The sequence below is a fragment of the Anabrus simplex genome, chromosome 11 (assembly GCF_040414725.1).
Source record: "Anabrus simplex isolate iqAnaSimp1 chromosome 11, ASM4041472v1, whole genome shotgun sequence".
Lineage (NCBI taxonomy): Eukaryota > Metazoa > Arthropoda > Insecta > Orthoptera > Tettigoniidae > Anabrus > Anabrus simplex.
Window position 1 is genome coordinate 87,514,171 of NC_090275.1, and position 18,611 is coordinate 87,532,781.

General features: G+C 40.1%; 1 protein-coding gene across 1 annotated transcript in view; it reads left to right on the forward strand.

Moving 5' to 3' along the window:
- The window catches only part of LOC136883498 (fatty acid synthase), a 703,772-nt gene that overhangs the window by 35,198 nt on the left and 649,963 nt on the right, over window positions 1-18,611 (forward strand). The window contains exon 2 of the mRNA XM_067155848.2: window positions 1,494-1,682. Within this exon, the coding sequence (XP_067011949.2) occupies window positions 1,499-1,682 (184 nt within the window). The 5' untranslated portion in view covers window positions 1,494-1,498. The remainder of the gene's footprint in view (window positions 1-1,493; window positions 1,683-18,611) is intronic.

An 18,611-nucleotide genomic window follows, 5' to 3' on the forward strand; every position in this document is an offset into this window, starting at 1 on the left:
ATGTGTCTCATTGTTATTCTTTTGGCCATTCTTGAAGGTGTGACGTAACCAGTTTGAATGCATGTTCATGTAACCGATGATTAAAATGTTCATGTGATTTGGCGATTATTGGGTTTATAAGTTTTATTCATTCAGAATTATGCATGTCCCACCTCCACCAACTTTCACGAATGGAAGAGCAAGCCTGACTTTCATTACCAGCATTCGCCCCTGGTTCTGTCAGTCCAGCGCTGTATTACGATCGCTATCACTGTTATCACCGCTGTGTTCTTCTGCTTCTCCCACTGACTGTAAGTATCGTGCAAATACTCTTCTGCCAGGTGGAACATTCAGTTTCCTTTTACTGCCGGGTTTTGTGTAGGCTGTCATTACCACTCCACATTTGCTTCTTTGGGAACTCTGATACGCAGTCATTGGCAAGGCTATCTTCCCCATCATGTACATCTGACAACATTTCAAGCGCACTGTTAAAGTTAAAAGTATAGATTCCTGTTTTTTCTGAAACCGGAGCAAATGTCTATTTCATGTTGATGATGATGCTTGTTGTTTAAAGGGGCCTAACATTTAAGGTCATCGACCCAATGTCTGTTTCTATGGTTGGAGATAACATGTCAAGATTTTCTTTCAGCAGACGAGGAGAATACTTCTTATCAATTCCGGAACATTTCTTTCGCTACCCCATTTCAGCGGTCTAAATAATGCAACGACCAAAGGCTGTGTAATGTGTGTGGAATTAAGTGGTGGAAAGGAGAACTCAATGCCATTTCTTTCACACACATCTATGACAGCTGGAGAAAGGTGTGACACTCTCGAGGGTCACTTTTATATTTCCAAACCATGTTGTACCTTTTCGCCCCTTAAAGTAAAAGGAAATGACATCATAAGATAAAATGTTTGTCACATGTATTAACACTACAATTTTCCTATGGATATATGTCCATATATCTTAGGAAGGGTAAATAATTACCTGTCAACTTTAAAATGATTATGTTAACGAGTTACGGATGAAGGAAAGAAGTTTTGGCGCCAACACAATCTTGCAAACAGATGATCAACATCGCAGGTGCCTCAAATTCAGAACAAATTCCAAATATTTTTCATATTAATCAAGTAGGTTGTGAATAGCTACTCACCAGGATTCTAAAACAGCCGATGTCACTTGCGTAGCTCAATTACTTTCATGTTATATAGTATCCAATAACTACTTTTTTCTGAAACTGTTGTCCCTCCCCAGTTTACAACTTGTCTGCTCGCTTGTATCATTCATTGTCCCAAGCTGTTTTGATATCCGTTGTGAACGTTGTTTTCTCGCAGGATATCTGGAGTCCCGCCTTCTTTACGTGTGCCCCAACCTGGATAATTTTTTGGGTCAGTATCTAGGGAATCAGAAAATAATAATGATATTATTATTCTTTTTATTATTAGTCTATTATTATTCCCTGGCTATTTGTAGTGCACAAAATAGTTGAAGACTGCCCTTTCTCTCATTACAGATCAAATGGCTCCTACATTCAGGGAACGTAACATCAGCAATGGAGAGAGGCTCTCTCATCCTCCACAAGGCGAGGAGATAGTAATAACTGGTATAAGTGGTGTTTATCCCCAGTGTAACGACATCTATGAGCTGAGGGACAAACTACTCAACAAGGAGGACATGATCGTGAACAGAAAAGTCATTAACCGTAAGTTTCATTATCTGTATAAGTACAATTATATCTACAGGGTATATCTAAATTATATATAAATTATACAGAAAAATTCAGAGATGCTCTTCATGTTTTATGAAGAAGGATGGCGCAAGCAGATTGGCGGAGAAAAATTTCCTTTTCCAGAAAATGAAGTGACTTTATTACTTCCGGGCGCGCGATTCAAATTGACGAAGGTGGTGGTGGTGGTGATTATTGTTTTAAGAGGAAGTACAACTAGGCAACCATCCTCTATATAACACTAATCAGAGGGAAAATTGGAAGGGGTCCGACACTTCGAAAAATGAAGGTATCGGCCAGAGGAAGAGAAGGGCCACGAAGGGCATGAAAATGAAAGACTCCCTAGCCCTCGCAAACCTAATAGCGTCGGGGTCGGAAAAGAACAAGAGTTAACCAAGGGAGGTCGGATAGGATAGATGAAAGTGAGGAGCCTGGCACAAGTAAGTGGAAGCAATGCCAGGACTCAGCTAAGGACCCCGTGGTCGCCATCCCACGCTCCAAAGTTCAGAGACCCTGGGGCCCCTTTTAGTCGCCTCTTACGACAGGCAGGGGATACCGTGGGTGTTATTCTACCACCCCTACCCACAGGGGATCAAATTGACGAACTCGCCGTATTTGCTATGATGCCAGACTGCTGCTGTGCTTCAGGGAAGGAAGGGAAGTGGAGTGTATGATAGACTGACAGAGAGAGAATACTCCGCGCAAACGCACAAGTTTCTTTGTTCGACTCGCGCACGCAATACCCACCCGTTCACACTGGGGAATCGCGCAGATAACAATGACTTACAAGTTAATACAGAGAAGACTGAGCACATGATTTTCAGGAAGGATGGACAAGTCTCCTCAGAACACAAAATATTTTTTCGAAATTAAATCACTAAAAACTGTTAATAGCTTTAAATACCTGGGTTTACACTGGGTTTACACCCAGAAAAAAAGCTTGGTGTAAGCTTACAAACGTCAATGGACTCGATTCGTACCCGTGCGACAGCAGCTACAAAGGCTATATTTGATATCAGAGCCATTACAAGATTGTCGCTGAGAACCGACATGGCCCCCTTCGACGCCAAAATCGTTCTAATACTCAAGTATAGCATTGTAATAATTTGGGATAAGTTAAACTTTTGAGATCTTCGATCATTAGAATCAGTGGCAACGCGTGACGTTTATGAAAAGTGTTACCACACTCCTCGTTAAGAGTTTATTGTCGCTCGCACCTTATCTCTGGAAGCTGTACTATATTCTGGACCTTCCGTACTGAATCATGTCGGCAACAGTGTTGATGTGTGCTTGAGACACATCATGGCGTCTCTTTAAAACTCTGAAATTATTTAAATTCTCCATACAGTCGTTTTTCTAAGCATTCGTTCCTGAGGAAAATGGAACACAAGGCCAACAATACAGTTTATTCATTTTTGCATCACCAAATAACCAATATAGATCTCTGTACCACGAGTCATGAAAATATCGTACTGTTCTTTTCGATTCTTTGATTAAACTCTTACGAGAAGGTATGCGTCTAACTTTTTCAGTTATGTTTTCCTTTATCTTCAAAGTTTCCTAAGGAAATGAGTATGTTCATTAAACTTTCTATTATACATGAGCATTCTGGGCCCACCAAAACACTTATTTTCGATGTGGAAGACACACCACTCATTTTGACGTTTAATAAGTTGTGAAAAACTATATGCTATTTTAACCTAAGGCAAATTAAAATAATATAAATTTACGCTTTAGCAAGAAAATTCATGTCGTATTATATCGAAAACAATAATTAACACAAATTATAACAGAGCACTGTTGAGCGCGGCGGAAAGAATGAACAGAACTGCTCACCACCAAAGTTCTAAGTATTCGTTACCACTCTGCATTGTGGTAACATGACGAGAGAACGTACGAGGGTACATCTCAATGTCGGTGGGGTGGGGGGAGAAACAGTTTGCTTGGCGCAGGCGCAGTAATAATCGCCTAGCTGTTAGAAGAGATTCGACGTGTATCCACTGCCTGCAGTTGGTAACAGTCTCTCTCTCTCTCTCTCTCTCTCTCTCTCTCTCTCAGCTTTGACGGTGGCTGTCTAATGCAAGAGAGTTCACGCGACACGTTCAGGCGAAGAAACAAATATATTAAATATTAATGAGTGCTATATTTTCATATTTTCAAACTGTTATCAGTGGTAACAGTGGACACTAGCACGCTTCGCCACTGGATGAAATGGGTAAAAGGTAGATACTGAAGGCTGTTCTTGGTGTATCTAAATATACCCGCTTAAGATTAGTATATGAGCTCGTTCGGGAGATCTTCTTAATGGAGAACTTAAGACTTAGGTTTGTTTTGCCTTGTACGACAAACTGGCAGAGGGTTGTGGAAGAAAGGGCATTGAGAAGAAGAGAAATTTGGATAGAGTCCTTCTTGACTGAGTTCATAATTTACAGAGCGTGGATGGATGCGAATCAGGACTTCCGTAACTTTGTGACCTCTTTGGCTGTACATGTCTTCCATGATAAAATGTGCATGACTAAATTATACTATGACCCAAACTCGACTTGTATTTGCGAGCTGTGTAACAGAATCTGTGAACGTTACCACGTTCTTAAGTGTATGAATCAAGGAAAACCTATCATGGACTACTGCATGAACTAGTAAATCTTATTTTTGCACATTAGGTATTTATTTAAGAGAGATGTGTACTTGTAGTTTTTGTTTTGAACAACTTGTGTGGATTAATAAATAAAATTAATTAAAGAAAATTGTATTTAAGAAACTAAGTTAATTATTAATTAACAGGGACAAATCAGATAAATAAAATCCCTCTTTGCATAGCCATGGCATACCATCAGTTTCTCATGTCATCCTCTACAATCAATCAGAGACTATATTCATATAAGTCTAGGGTCATTAAATAAACACTTCACATGATACGTAGGTTTCAAGTGTTTTCCAGTACAAGGAGCTCCAAAAGGTCTAGCCCAGACGTGTGCACCACACTAATTCCAAAAATTGCCGTACTACTGTACTTTTTCCTTACCTTCTAAACCTTCAAGGTAACCTAACTTTGTCTCAAACATAGCTTCGACTACTAGACATGAAGCATGTCACAGACAATTAATCAAACAATTGTACTCTAGACCTGGCTCGCCATGTACTACCGATGTAAACAACAGAAATGCTTCTCTCCAATCATTACTGATCTGCATTTAGGGCAGTCGCCCAGGTGGCAGATACACTATCTGTCGTTTTCCTAGACATTTCTTAAATGATTGCAAAGAAATTTGAAATTCATTGAACATCTCCATTGGTAAGTTATTCCAATCCCTAACTTCCCATCCTATAAACGAACATTTGACCCAATTTGTCCTCTTGAATTCCAGCTTTATCTTCATATTGTGATATATCCTACTTTTAAAGACACCACTCAAATTTATTCGTCTACAGATGTCATTCCACGCCATCTCTCCACTAACAGGTCGGAACATACCACTTAGCCGAACTACCCATCTCCTTTCTCCCAAGTCTTCAAAGCCCAAACTTTGCAACATTTTTGTAAGGCTACTCTTTTTTCGGAAATCACCCAGAACAAATCGAGCTGCTTTTCTTAGGTTTTTTTTCAGTACTTGAATCAATTAATCCTGGTGAGGTTCCCATATACTGGAACCATACTCTAGTTGGGGTCCTACCAGGGACTTATATGCCCTCTCCTTTACATCCTTAATACAACCCCTAAATACTCTCATTACCATGTGCAGAGATCTGTACCCTTTATTTAAATCATATTTATGTGATTACCCCAATGAAGATCTTTCCTTATATTAACACCTAGTTACTCACAATGATCCCCAAAAGGAACTTTCAACCCATCAACGCAGTAATTAAAACTGAGAGGACTTTTATTATATGTGAAACTCACAACTTGACTTTTAACCTTCTTTATCATCATTCTATTGCCTACTGTTCATCTCATAACATTATCGAGGTCACTTTGCAATTGGTCACGATCTTGTAACTTATTTATTACTCTGTACAGAATAATATCATCTGCCAAAAGCCATATCTCTGATTCCGCTTATTTACACATATAATTGATGTGTATAAGAAAACCTAAAGGTCCAATAATACTGTCTTGAGGAATTCCCCTCATAATGATTACAGGGACGGATAAAGATTCGCCTACTCTAATTCTCTGAGTTCTATTTTCTAGAAACAGAGCAACCCATTCAGTCACTCTTTTGCCAAGTACAACTGCACTCATTCTTGCCAGTAGTCTCCCATGGTCTACCCTATCAAATGCCTTAGGCAGGTCAATCACGATACAGTTCATTTGATCTCCTGAATAGAGGATATCTGCAATACCTTGCTGGAATACTACAAGTTGAGCTTCAGTGGAATAACCTTTCCTAAGCCCAAGTTGCCTTCTATCAAGCTGGTTATTAATTTCGCAAACATGTCTAATATAATAGCCGGCCCCGTGGTGTAGGGGTAGCGTGCCTGCCTCATACCCGGTGGCCCCGGGTTCGATTCCCGACCAGGTCAGGGATTTTTACCTGTACCTGAGGGCTGGTTCAAGGTCCACTCAGCCTACGTGATTAGAATTGAGGAGCTATCTGACGTTGAGATGGCGGCCCCGGTCTAGAAAGCCAAGAATAACGGCCGAGAGGATTCGTCGTGCTGACCGCACGACACGTCGTAATCTGCAGGCCTTCAGGCTGAGCAGCGGTCGCTTGGTAGGCCAAGGCCCTTCAAGGGCTGTAGTGCTATGGGGTTTGGTTTTTGGTCTAATATAATAAGAAAGAATGCTTTCCCAAAGCTTACATGGGACCATTTAAAAGTACGTTATCTGGAAACTCTAGTGAAAGCTTCATTTCTTAAGAGAACACTTGGTGTTTCACAATTCACTCGATCGAGACTTGTATATATCCTAACGAAAGAAGACTATCTAATTCAAGAAATCAGAAATACTATGCAACTACCATCAACGACTGCCCTCCAAAATGCATTAAAAAAGCGAGAACAAAAACGAACTGACATTTGGTGCGAGTTTTATGCCACTGACGCCATGACGAATAAGGCGTGGACACAGTGTAACTACGAGTTAAGACATGTGGTGTCCCGGTATGCTTGTCATGGCTTCCATCATGCAGTCTGCACTAATAAGAGATTCCATCATCCTTGTTACTCATGTGTATGCGAACTGTGTGGTGAAAGTTGTCAGAGATATCACTTGCAGTTTTACAAAAAGAGAAACAAATCATTGTGTACTTATGCTAAACACTGATGCACATTGTGCACATTTCTTTTAATAATAATACATGTCAAACTGACTGGCGCGTAATTTTCAGCTCTATGTCAAACACCTTTCCCTTTATACACAGGGGCTACTATAGCAACTCTCCATTCATTTGGTATAGCTGCTTCATGCAAACAATAATCAAATAAGTACTTGAGATATGGTTCTATATCCCAACCCAATGTCTTTAGTATATCCCCCGAATCCTCATCAATTCCAGCTGCTTTCCTAGTTTTCAAATTTTGTATCTTACTGTAAATGTCATTGTTGTCATAGGTAAAATTTAATACTTCTTTAGTATTATTCACCTCCTCTATCTGGACATTATCCTTGTAACCAACAATCTTTACACACTGCTGATTGAATACTTCTGCCTTTTGAAGATCCTTGTATACACACTCCCCTTGTTCATTAATGATCCCGGAATGTCCTTCTTGGAAACTGTTTCTGCCTTAAAGTACTGTACCAGGAAAAGTTGTTGGGCTCTTGAGCATCGGAAAGATCTCAGGTAGTGTGCGGTACTTAGGAGCCGGTGCAGAGAAGAAATTTTCGCAGGGCGAATAAGAGATGGTATATTTTTTTCTGATGAATTTATTCAAGCTCTGAATGAAAATCACCCTGCTTCTTTCTCGCATTTAAACCCTAGAGACTGTCTTGAAAATATGTTCTTCCATTGACATGTTCAATTTAAAATTAAATTACAGAACTCTTTAATGCAGGTAAAGTTGAACAGAAATATAACCTTTCGTCGAATATTTTTTCTTGACGTTTGAAAATGTCCAAAATAAACTCTTATTCTTAATAAATTCACATAAATAAACCCTACAGTTCATATAGGTTGATTCCTAAAGTCCAATTGTAATCTTGACTTGTAATTCATAAATTAAACATAATACAAAATAAACACTTATTTCATGAATCGTTCTTACGAAATTCTGAAGTTTACATTAATTCATTAATTGAATATGGTTTCCAAAAGTTCAAAATTAAACATTGATTCTCATAAATCACTCATGTGAAACCCTAGAGTCTTTTTAAACTGAAATTCACCGATTGAATATACACACTGATTTCAGAAAATCCTAAAGTCCATCTAAATTCACTTGTTTTCATAAATAGACCTTAAGTTCATCTAACTTAATTTCTACAGTTTATTTAAATAGCACAATTGAAATTCACACGATAATAAAATTTTCATGAGTTAGGCACTTGTATTTTACTAACGTAGCACTCAAGAATTATGATTGAAAAAGTGCCTTTACAATGAGTAAGTGATTCTCTTGTGCAATATTTTGAAGTTATTCACCAGAGAAAAATTGTAAAGTGCACTCATATCACCTGAGTTCTGCAAACAGGAACTGATGAAATGCGGCTCCACAGGTCGGCGACTGGAACACCCACGATGTTCAGCATGAGGTCGAACCAAGCACCACCAACGGCGTACCGTGTTCCAAATCCCTCGACGAACCACGTATTATCCCTCGATGTACCACGTATTTCCTCCAACGTCATCACCTGTCCCACGTTGAATTAGATGTTCGAATAAATACGAGGTTTTAACACTTTGTCAAGATTTCCGCTGTTGCCTGATATAACTGACGCACGGGAAAGTTGAATTGACACGGTAATATGAAAACATAGCACTGTCTGTTAAGAGTGACTAGTATTGCACTTTAAAATTACGTGAGTCTGAAAATCACAGTTCATAACTGCACTTCGTAATGCAGCAGTTAACGTAATACTCCAAATAATACAGTTGAAATATTAGAATCACAGGTCTCTGTTTGAAGTATTTACAGTAAAATGTTCTCACTTCTTAAATCACAAGAGTTTCAAATGCGCAGTTTCTAAATGCATAGTTCATTTAATGCGAGGTTTTAATACTGGGCATAGTTCATGACACTTAAAACATACATACATACATATCTTTATTACCCACCCTAGAATACACCATCGGCTTTACAGGTAATAAAGACAGACAGAGCGAAACCCAGAAACAAAAAGAACAAACAAACAAACACTAGGCACTACATCTCTCCTAAAACTACTTAGCAAAATTATTTACCTCTAAATCTACTCAGTGTCCTCCCACACGCACGCGGATAGCCGGCAAACGTGCAGGAAGCACCGCACTACAAATTACCCTATTTCCCTATTCCCCTATTCCTACCAACCACCTAGAAAAAAATATATATAGTAGACCGGTCTCTGCGTCAGCCCTGGTATGGAATACATGCCCACCAACCCGTTGATCGCAGGGACCAGCCTCGCCACGTGAGAACTGATCTTATTTCTCACCTACACCTGCTGACAATGTATTCCTTACCTACCATGTGTGCCAAGCCAGCTTGGCGGAAACCGGACCCATCACATGGCTTGTCACACACTTCCGCTATATACGTCACACCTTCTCTGTTCATTGTCAGCTCACTACCTTCCCTCTTCTTTTTCTTTTCTTGCCGTGCAGACATGCTAAAGCCTAGCTTCTTTGGGTTGGGTCAAGCCCCAACCCGTCCCTCTTCCCTTGATACGCCACCTTCTCCTCTCTCGCACTATTCCCGCCCACTACATCTCACCTTCTTGAACTTAAGACTTAAACATCAACAATTTTTTTTTTCACTTACACACAAACAGACAGTTTCCATTCCAAGTCCATCAGTTCACTCAGTCTTCACAATCTACAACACCACACTTGCCTCAAACCGTTGGACTTAATTTTTATACTTCCAACATTTTCTCCTTAACTACAGTCCCCCTTAATCTATCTAAATTACTATTACACAATAAACTTAATACATAAACATCAAGAATCCCTCAATTTTACACCCTTCATCAAGGCATCTACACCATTTAATTTTTATTTATTTTTTTACCTACTTTCATAATTTCCATACTGCCAACATTTTCTCCTTAACTACATTCCCACTTAATCTATCTCAATTCTATCACATATACCTTCTTTATACTTCTTCCTCACAAACAATCCCTTTTTTTTCACTCCTCATTTACACACCAACAGACAGTACTCCATTCCAAGTCCATTAGTTCACTCAGTCAACTCGCTTTTTTTTTTACTAAGCTTTACACTACCCTCAAACCTACTCAACCTCCCCTTTTCTCAACGCTTACCTAATTTTCTCAGGCTTTCCCTTTGCCCCGGGCGGATCACCTTTCCACAGGGCAAGGTGCTCTCCCCCTTTCCCCTAACACTAAAGCCCCCTCTTCTGATATCATGATTACCATGATACCCTTCCCGCATTTGCTCAGGGCGGATATCCATTCCTCTGAGCAGAATGCCTTCCCCCTTTCTGCCTCAGCACAAACCACATTATCTGCACAACCCCTGTTACTCCCTCAATTTCTTTATAAATATAGCTCTGGCCACATTTAAGAATTTCGTTATATTCGTTCCTTTCTCCCACTCTCTACATAACCAAGATGTTATCTTATAGCTTTCCCCTACCATATGCAGCTCCTTCTTACTTAGTAGTTTGATCTTTATCTCCGCCAAAGGTCGGCATTGATTAAAAATATGCAGGTCCTCCCACTTCTCTCCACATAACACACATCTATCCCTATTCTCACTACCTACCCAACCCCTATTCCTCGGAACACCCAATAACCACCAATACAAACCTCTCTTATCCCTTCTACCCTCAAACTCCGTTTTCGGGTTTATTACTTCCACCAGTTTATTTAAAACTGATAAAGAGACTCTCTCTCTACATTCCCCTATTAAGCTCTGTCTTTCCATATCTAGTAGTCTTCCCTTTATCCTTTCCCATACCCATTTATTCCTACCATCCCCCCAGACCTCTCCATATACCCCCAATCCAATCTTTTGTAACCATTTTTTGCACTTATTCACCCAGTAACCTTCATTCGTCATACTTTTCTGAAAATTAAACGTTTCTTGTACTAACGCCCCACCCTTCCCTTCCTCCAATCTAATCCAGTACTTGAACACCCTCTTAGCTATTTCAACCTCTATCGATTCTTTACAGACTAATCTGGCCCCGGCATTGGCTGTACAATTCGGTAGGTCCATCATGATCTTGCTAAATTTCGCCACCACCTGGTTTAGTTCACTCATATCTTCCTCCATTCCCCATACTTCAACCCCAAATAGCATTTTGCCCATTACCAGTGATTTAAACACCGTTTTCTGAATTTTGTATTTAACGTCTGGAAATTTCTTTTCTAATGCCCCTACTACCGCAAGCGCTCCTCTTCCTTTAAGTTTTGCCTTCTTACACTGATTTTTCCAAGAAGCATTCTTACTAATTATTACACCTAGGTACTCAATTTTTCCCCCTGGTTTAATTTCTTCCTGCTCCAGCCTCCAGACTTCCTTATTCTTTCTCCCACCCCTTTTCCTACACACCAATATCTGAGTCTTTCTTACATTTACTCTGAGAGACCATTTCCTAGTATATTCAACTACCTTGTCCAACCCTTTTTGCAAACCATTTGCCGTCAAAGCCAAAATCAATAGGTCATCCGCGAATAGCAACCCCGGAACCTCCATTTTCCCTACCCAAGGGCAATGCCATGCATCTCCACCATGACCCTCTAAAATATTATTTATAAATAATATAAATAATATCGGGGATAGCTTACATCCCTGTCTCACCCCGCTTTTCGATTCAAAACACTTACTGAACCTTCCATCCTGCAATTTAATCATCACAAACACTTCCTCATAAATAGTTTCAATTGCCACCCTCATTTTTTTCGACATTCCAACCTCCCCTAATCTCAAAAATAGCGCCTCCCTACTGACCGTATCAAAGGCTTTTTCTAAGTCAATCGCTGCTATAAATAATTTACGCCCTGCTATCCTCACATACTTTGTAATCAAAGTGTCCAGAATCCAAACATTATCAACTGTATTACATCCTTTCCTAAATCCATTTTGGAACTGAGATATCCTACCGTACTGTTCCGCCCAATTTGTTATCCTATTCGCCAAAACCCCTGTGTACACCTTTGACAGCGAGTCTAGGAGTGTAATTCCTCTATAGTTGTTTGGATCACTACTAGCTCCTTTATTTTTATAAATAGGGCATAATACCCCCATCCTCCATTCTCTAGGAAATTTCCCCGTTTCCAGCAACCTATTAAAGAATTTCACAATCCCTCTCAACATCGGTTCATTTGCCCCTACCTCTTTCCATACACTATTGGAAATACCATTCACACCTCCTGCAGCCTTGGGTCTAGCATTTTTTAATACTGTAATTACCTCCTGCCTTGTTATCTCCCCATCCAATATTGTAATGCCTACTTCCAGTTCCCTTCCAATTTGTGACTTGTCTATTTCTCTACCCAATTTCCTCTCCCCTTCTAAAAGCCTTTTAAAATGCCTAACCCACTCGTTTTCTCCTATTTTATCTCCCTTCCCCTCCGGTTTCGTTCTTCTGATCTTGTTTATTGACTCCCAAATCCTCTCAAATTTCTTCTCTCTGCAATATATATTTATTTTTTCAGCTTCCGCCTCCTTCCATCCTCTCTTCTTCTCATTCAATACCTCTTTATATTCCCTTCTCAATTTACAATATTCCTTCCTTTTTTCTTGCGTACCCTCCTTCCTAAACTCCGCTAGGGCTCTCATTACAACCTCACGTTTTCTCCTACAGTCTTCATCAAACCATCCATTCATTTTATTCTTTTTTCCCTCTACACTTCTCCTCACTTTCTTCCCCACCCTCCATACAGGGAGTTCAATTAATTTTAACACGTTATCCATATCATTCCCTTCTACCGCCCTTTCAATTCCTACCCTTAATATATCTCCCTCCTCTTTCAAATGCCGTCTTAATTTCTCTTTGGTATTATCATCCCATACATACTTCCATCCTCCATTCCTATACCTCTCCTTACTTTCCTCCATCTTTCCCTTCTCATCAGCAACCAAAGTTCTCAATTTTATTTTGATAGGCATATGTTCTGTCAACCCATATTCTAACACCTCAAAACTTATTATTCTCCTTAACGCTATCTCTGAGCTTATTCCTATGTCCACCACACTCCCTCCATTTGTTGTAATATACGTCAAATCACCCACACTATCCCCCTTCATCCACCCATTTAAAATAAATAAATGTTCTAGAGCACATAACTCTAATAACCTTTCTCCATAACTATTTACAACATTATCCTTGCTCTTCCTTTGCAGTATCCCGTCTACTTTTACTTCTTTCCCGTATACCGGTACTCTATTGCTCACTCTCGCATTCCAATCCCCCAATAAAATTATCCCATCTTCTACATACATTCCTTTAATTGTGTTTATTTCTTCAATCAGTTCGTCAAAAAAATGTTTATTTGCATACACTGAATCGCTCGGATGGTTATAAAGCAGTGCCAGACAAATTGCTTCCGCTGCCCCCTTCCCCATTTTTACTCTCAACCACACTACCCCTTCTACCCTAGTCTGTAACGTCTCCACCCATTCATCTATCTCATTCCTTATTAAAACTACTATGCCCCCTGGGTTTCGGCCCCTCTTCCCTATTTTTTCCCTTAACACGTTAACTACTCTATAACCGTCCCATGTAATTTCAACCCCCTTCCCTAACCACGTCTCTACTAGAGCAATAATCTCAAAATCTTTCACTAAATCCACAATTTCCTTATTCCCTAACTTCCCCATCAACCCCTCAATATTCAGCATCCCTATCACCATATCTAGTTATTTATTTCCTCCCCCTCCCTCCCTATACTTCTGCATTTCACCACTTCCCCCTTACTTCTCGTGATTCTTCCTTTTGGCTCCACCCCATCCCTCTCTTTCTTCTCACCCCCATCCTTCCCCTTTTCCGTGCCAGAGCCTTTTTTCCCACCCCATAGATCTTTTAAACTTAAGGATCTCGCCTTATTTAACGCCTGCTTTCTCTCCAGGTTTATTTCTGCATTATTCCTATTTGGGGAGGTTAAGTCACTACCCTGACTCCTTTCCCTTCCCGTCACCTCTTCACTACCTGTGTCCACTTCACTTCGGTCTAGTGTCCTACTTGTTGATTCACTCCTTCCTGGGCTGTTCTGACTCACCAAGGACTCTGCTGTCTTCGCTACCTGCCCGCTGACACCGCAGTCCCCTCTTCTCTCTTCCTTCTCCGTACTGATGTCGCCCTGCTCTCGATTTCTGCAACTCATTTCCTCCTCACATTTTTCCATCCTCAGCAGTTCCTCCTGTGTCCACGATCGCGACCAATTTCTGCCTGAAGTCACCAGACACCTCCCCACTATCTTGACTCGCAATCCCTCCGCTCTAGCACGCCACATATGCCGCTTATAGACCTCCAACCGCATCCTATCTTCTTTCTCTATCTCAGCCTTCAAATAAATGTTCGATCCTTTCAAATTTCCAGCATTCCTCAGAAGTATATCAGCCATCAGGGTTGATATTAATCTTAACTTCACCGGCCTATGTCCCTTGTTCCTTCCCACTCTATATATATCATCTATATCAACTTCAGAAAAGTTTATCTTCATTTTGTTCGAAACTATGTCCACCACTTTCAATACTAATTCCACTTTTGATTCTGTTCCTTCCTCAGGTACACCATACACAAACACATTTTTTCTTGCCGATTCGTTCCTCGCTAACCTCACTTCTCTCTTCATTGCTGTTAATTCCTCTTCCAGTACCACCACCTTCTTTTTCAAGCTCTCCACCTCATCTTCTATCTCCGCTAACTTGTCATTTACACCTCCAATTTCTTCTTTTATAAAACTTTTTAAGTCCTTCATCTCCTTCATTTGGGTATGACACTTAAAACACGTAGTAATAAGTTCAGAATGAAATGTCAAGTTCACAGTTCATGGAATTATCAAGCGTAAATTCAGTTCATACACGACGTATTCACCAGTCTCTAAAAATCTCGAACACACGTCTTAAGTGGATTTTCCGTGTAAGTTAGCCTGACTAAAGTCCATACTTCCTATAACCGACATAAAATGTCCTTAAGGTTCAGTCAATTTCCTAATAGCACTGTTCAAACATTCGTTAAATATGAGAAAAAGATCCATCTTCGATCCTAATAATCACTGAGTGTTTGACTATCATAACACATTAAACAGTTCTGTCATATTCCAATATGAAAACACACGTAGAAACGTCTTTAAATTTAGAAATGCGTCGACAATAATAAGTTCAAATTATCACACACAGTCCTTTCAATGTCCGTAAAGCTGTACCTGACAGTGACAGAGTTCGAATACATATTGAAAAAATCGTCAATTCCACAACACGGTAGAAATCTATAAGTCTTGCACTGTATTAAGTTGAACTTAAATACACCTTAAAATTTTACAAGTTCACAACTCGGTAGAAAATTCCTAAGTTTTGTGTTACACAGAGTTCGACTTAGATGCACTTTGAAATATTTCAAAAGTCCACGATGAGGCTGAAATTTAAGTATCGCAGTCTCGTACGGGAACTTTCTAAGTATTTCTGTACGGCTTTCACTCCGACTTCGCGTAGCGCGACACGACGGTATTATCACCTTACATAGTCGAGTTGTAGATTTCAACTGATTATACACGGCGAGTCGTTGACATTATATACCAGTGGCTGACTGGCTTGCTGCTCCAAGTGACGAAAATGTGGTTTCATTTCCACCTCAATATCTCCGAAATTACTGAATGGATTGATTTCAAATTTTGGCTACTTCCCTGTCTAAATGCGGGCTTTACGCTGGTGTAGCTAATATTTTTGTAACTTAAGCCATTTGGTAGATATTAAAATGTGGGGCGGCATCATGTTGAATGGCCGTATGGACCTGAACATCTTCATTGGTGGTCCGAGGAACACTGTTAACATTCGGAGATACAGGGATGAGGTACTGAGACCACATGTTAGACTCTTCAGAGGTGCGGTTGGTCCAGACTTCCTCTTAATGGACGATAATGCCCGACCGCTCCGCACTGCTCTGGTAGATGAATTTCTGATTGGGGAAGACATTCATCGCATGGGCTGGCCATCGAGGTCTGCGGATCGAATCCTATAGAACATGCCCGAGATGCATTCGGGAGGCGAATTACATCCCGTCAGACTCCACCACGGACCCTCCAAGACCTTCGTATTGCCATTTCGGAGGAATGGGATCGACTGCCACAAGAGCTCTTTGACCATCTGATAGAGAGCATGTTACGTCGCTGCCAAGCTTGTGTGGCCGTTAGGGGTAACCATACACCCTATTAACAGCATATTTTGCTGTAGAAGACATTGCCAAGTTGTGTTAGTTGTTGTCAAACGCGTACCTTAGCTATCATAACCTTTCTGACACTGTTTTTCTGGGCAAGTTGTGTGACATATTGTGTGTGAGTCAGGTTCCGTTTGTTCAGCAATCCGTCTGACAATCATATCAGGCGGTATGGCCTCGTTTAGTGATTATGGTTAACTTTTGGACACTAGTGTAGTTAGCTGGCTGGCCGCTGATTGGACACAGCTTAACTGTCATGGAACGGATACCAACCCAGAAAATGAATGTACTATAGTTGAATCAACATCCGCAAAGTAGGGCTAGATGGCGCGCAGCATAGATGCAAGAGGAGTGGTCTAAATACCGGAGGCCACTGTACCTCGGAGGTATAAGACACTATGTCACAAAATAGTATTTTCCGTGTTTACCCATTATCATACCAGGCAAATCCTGGGGCTATACCTTAATTAAGGCCACGTCCACTTCCTTCCCATTCCTAGGTCTTTCCTATCCCATCGTTGCCATAAGACCTGTCTGTGTTGGTACGACGTAAAGGCAAAAGTAATAAAATATAATTCTTCAGGAGAACAGTTTAAAGTTTTCTTTTCAAAGTTTAACTTATTTACTAAGCTATTTGTTGTTAAGAATGTTTCAATTAAAAAAAACATTGGTTTTAGTGTGAGGTTCATGATCTTCATTCAGAATATTTGTCAAACGTTTCCTTTGTCTTTTTTTAATGCCTTGTAATAGACATTGTGTTCTATGCATTGACTTCATTTTTTGGAACTTTCAGGGCAAAGCATTAAAATTGTGATAATAAAAGAGATAAAATTAACAAGAATATGCTTTGAAATGTACATACATTTTATTACTGATGTAAGTTACTTTTCTCTTTATTGTGTAATATCTGACGCCATCTATTATGAGTTTCGACTCAGTTAATGTTTAACTGTTAGGTTATTCAGTCTCCCGAAATTAATTTTGAGTAACAAATGTATAAAACACCTGAAAACATAAATCAGTTTAAATTGATTTGTTTCTTTTTGAAGTATAATTCTGTTACCGCTACCCTATGTTTTCTTTTTAGGTAGCTTTTAAAGGTATAAGCAAAATTAATTTCGGATGACCGAAGAACCTAACAGTTAAAAAATATGTAAGTTACGGCGTATGAAATAATACACAATTATGTAATAAATATACCGTAATAATAATAATAATAATAATAATAATAATAATAATAATAATAAAAATAATAATAATAATAATAATAATAATAATAATAATTTTATTTTTTATTTTTTTTACGAGGGATTGTGGAAAATCTTCAAAAGACACTTGTGAAGGTTCCGCACTCCACAAGTGTGTGGGATTCTTACCCACTAAAAACCACACACCCTTTTCCCACGATGTGTATCATCACCCCGGAACCGCTCTCGCATTACTTCAGGGTGATATCGTGCTTTGTCTTTCAGACGTCTTCTTTCTTCATTTCTCCTTTACAAACGTTCGTATGCTTCCGAATCCTTCTTCTTCTGACGAAGGACATTCTCCACGTACACTGCCACGCGATCCCAGGATTCCTGGTTTCGCAGCATCACCGAAATAATATTATCTGCTGTCAATTCTCCTAGTTCAGTTTCCACACATCTTCTCTGAATCGTCCAATGGCCGCATACAAAAAAGGTGTGAAATACGTCGTCAATGTCATCACAGTATATGCATGCTGCGTCATTCGCTCTGTCCACTTTATGCAGGAATTTCTGGAAATATCCATGCCCTGTTAGAAGCTGCGTGAGGTAGTAATTTACTTCACCATGGGCCCTTTCAACCCAGATATCCAAGCGTGGTATCAGTCGCTTGGTCCATTTGCCTCGAGGGTCACTTTCCCATCTGAGTTGCCATCGCCTCATCCGTTGACTGAAGGCACGCTTCTTTGCACATTTCTTTCCCAGCTCTCCTTGGGTTCGCACAGATTTCATGTCGCTCCAATGCAAGTAGGTCTATTGGGGCTATTGCTGCCACCGTGAGGATTGCAGGTTCGGAGACCGTGCGGTATGCGCATGCAATACGTAAAGCCGCTCTCCGTTGTACGGCAGCTATCCTTCTCCGATACCAAGCGAATCTCAGGGATTCAGCCCAGATTTCAGAGCCATATAAGAGCACTGACTGAACCGTCGACATGAGAAGACGTCGTTTGCTGGATTTCGGACCTTTAATATTTCCCATTAGTCTGCTAAGTGCAGTCATGTATTTTACTGCCTTGTCTGTCGCTCTCTGAATATGATTCCAGAATGTGAGCTTGGAGTCAAGTGTCACTCCTAGATATTTTGTGCTCGCAGATGTTTCAATCACTAACTCTCCAACAGTCATTGGCACAAGAGTTTCGATCCTTTTCCTCGTCAGAAGAACTATCTC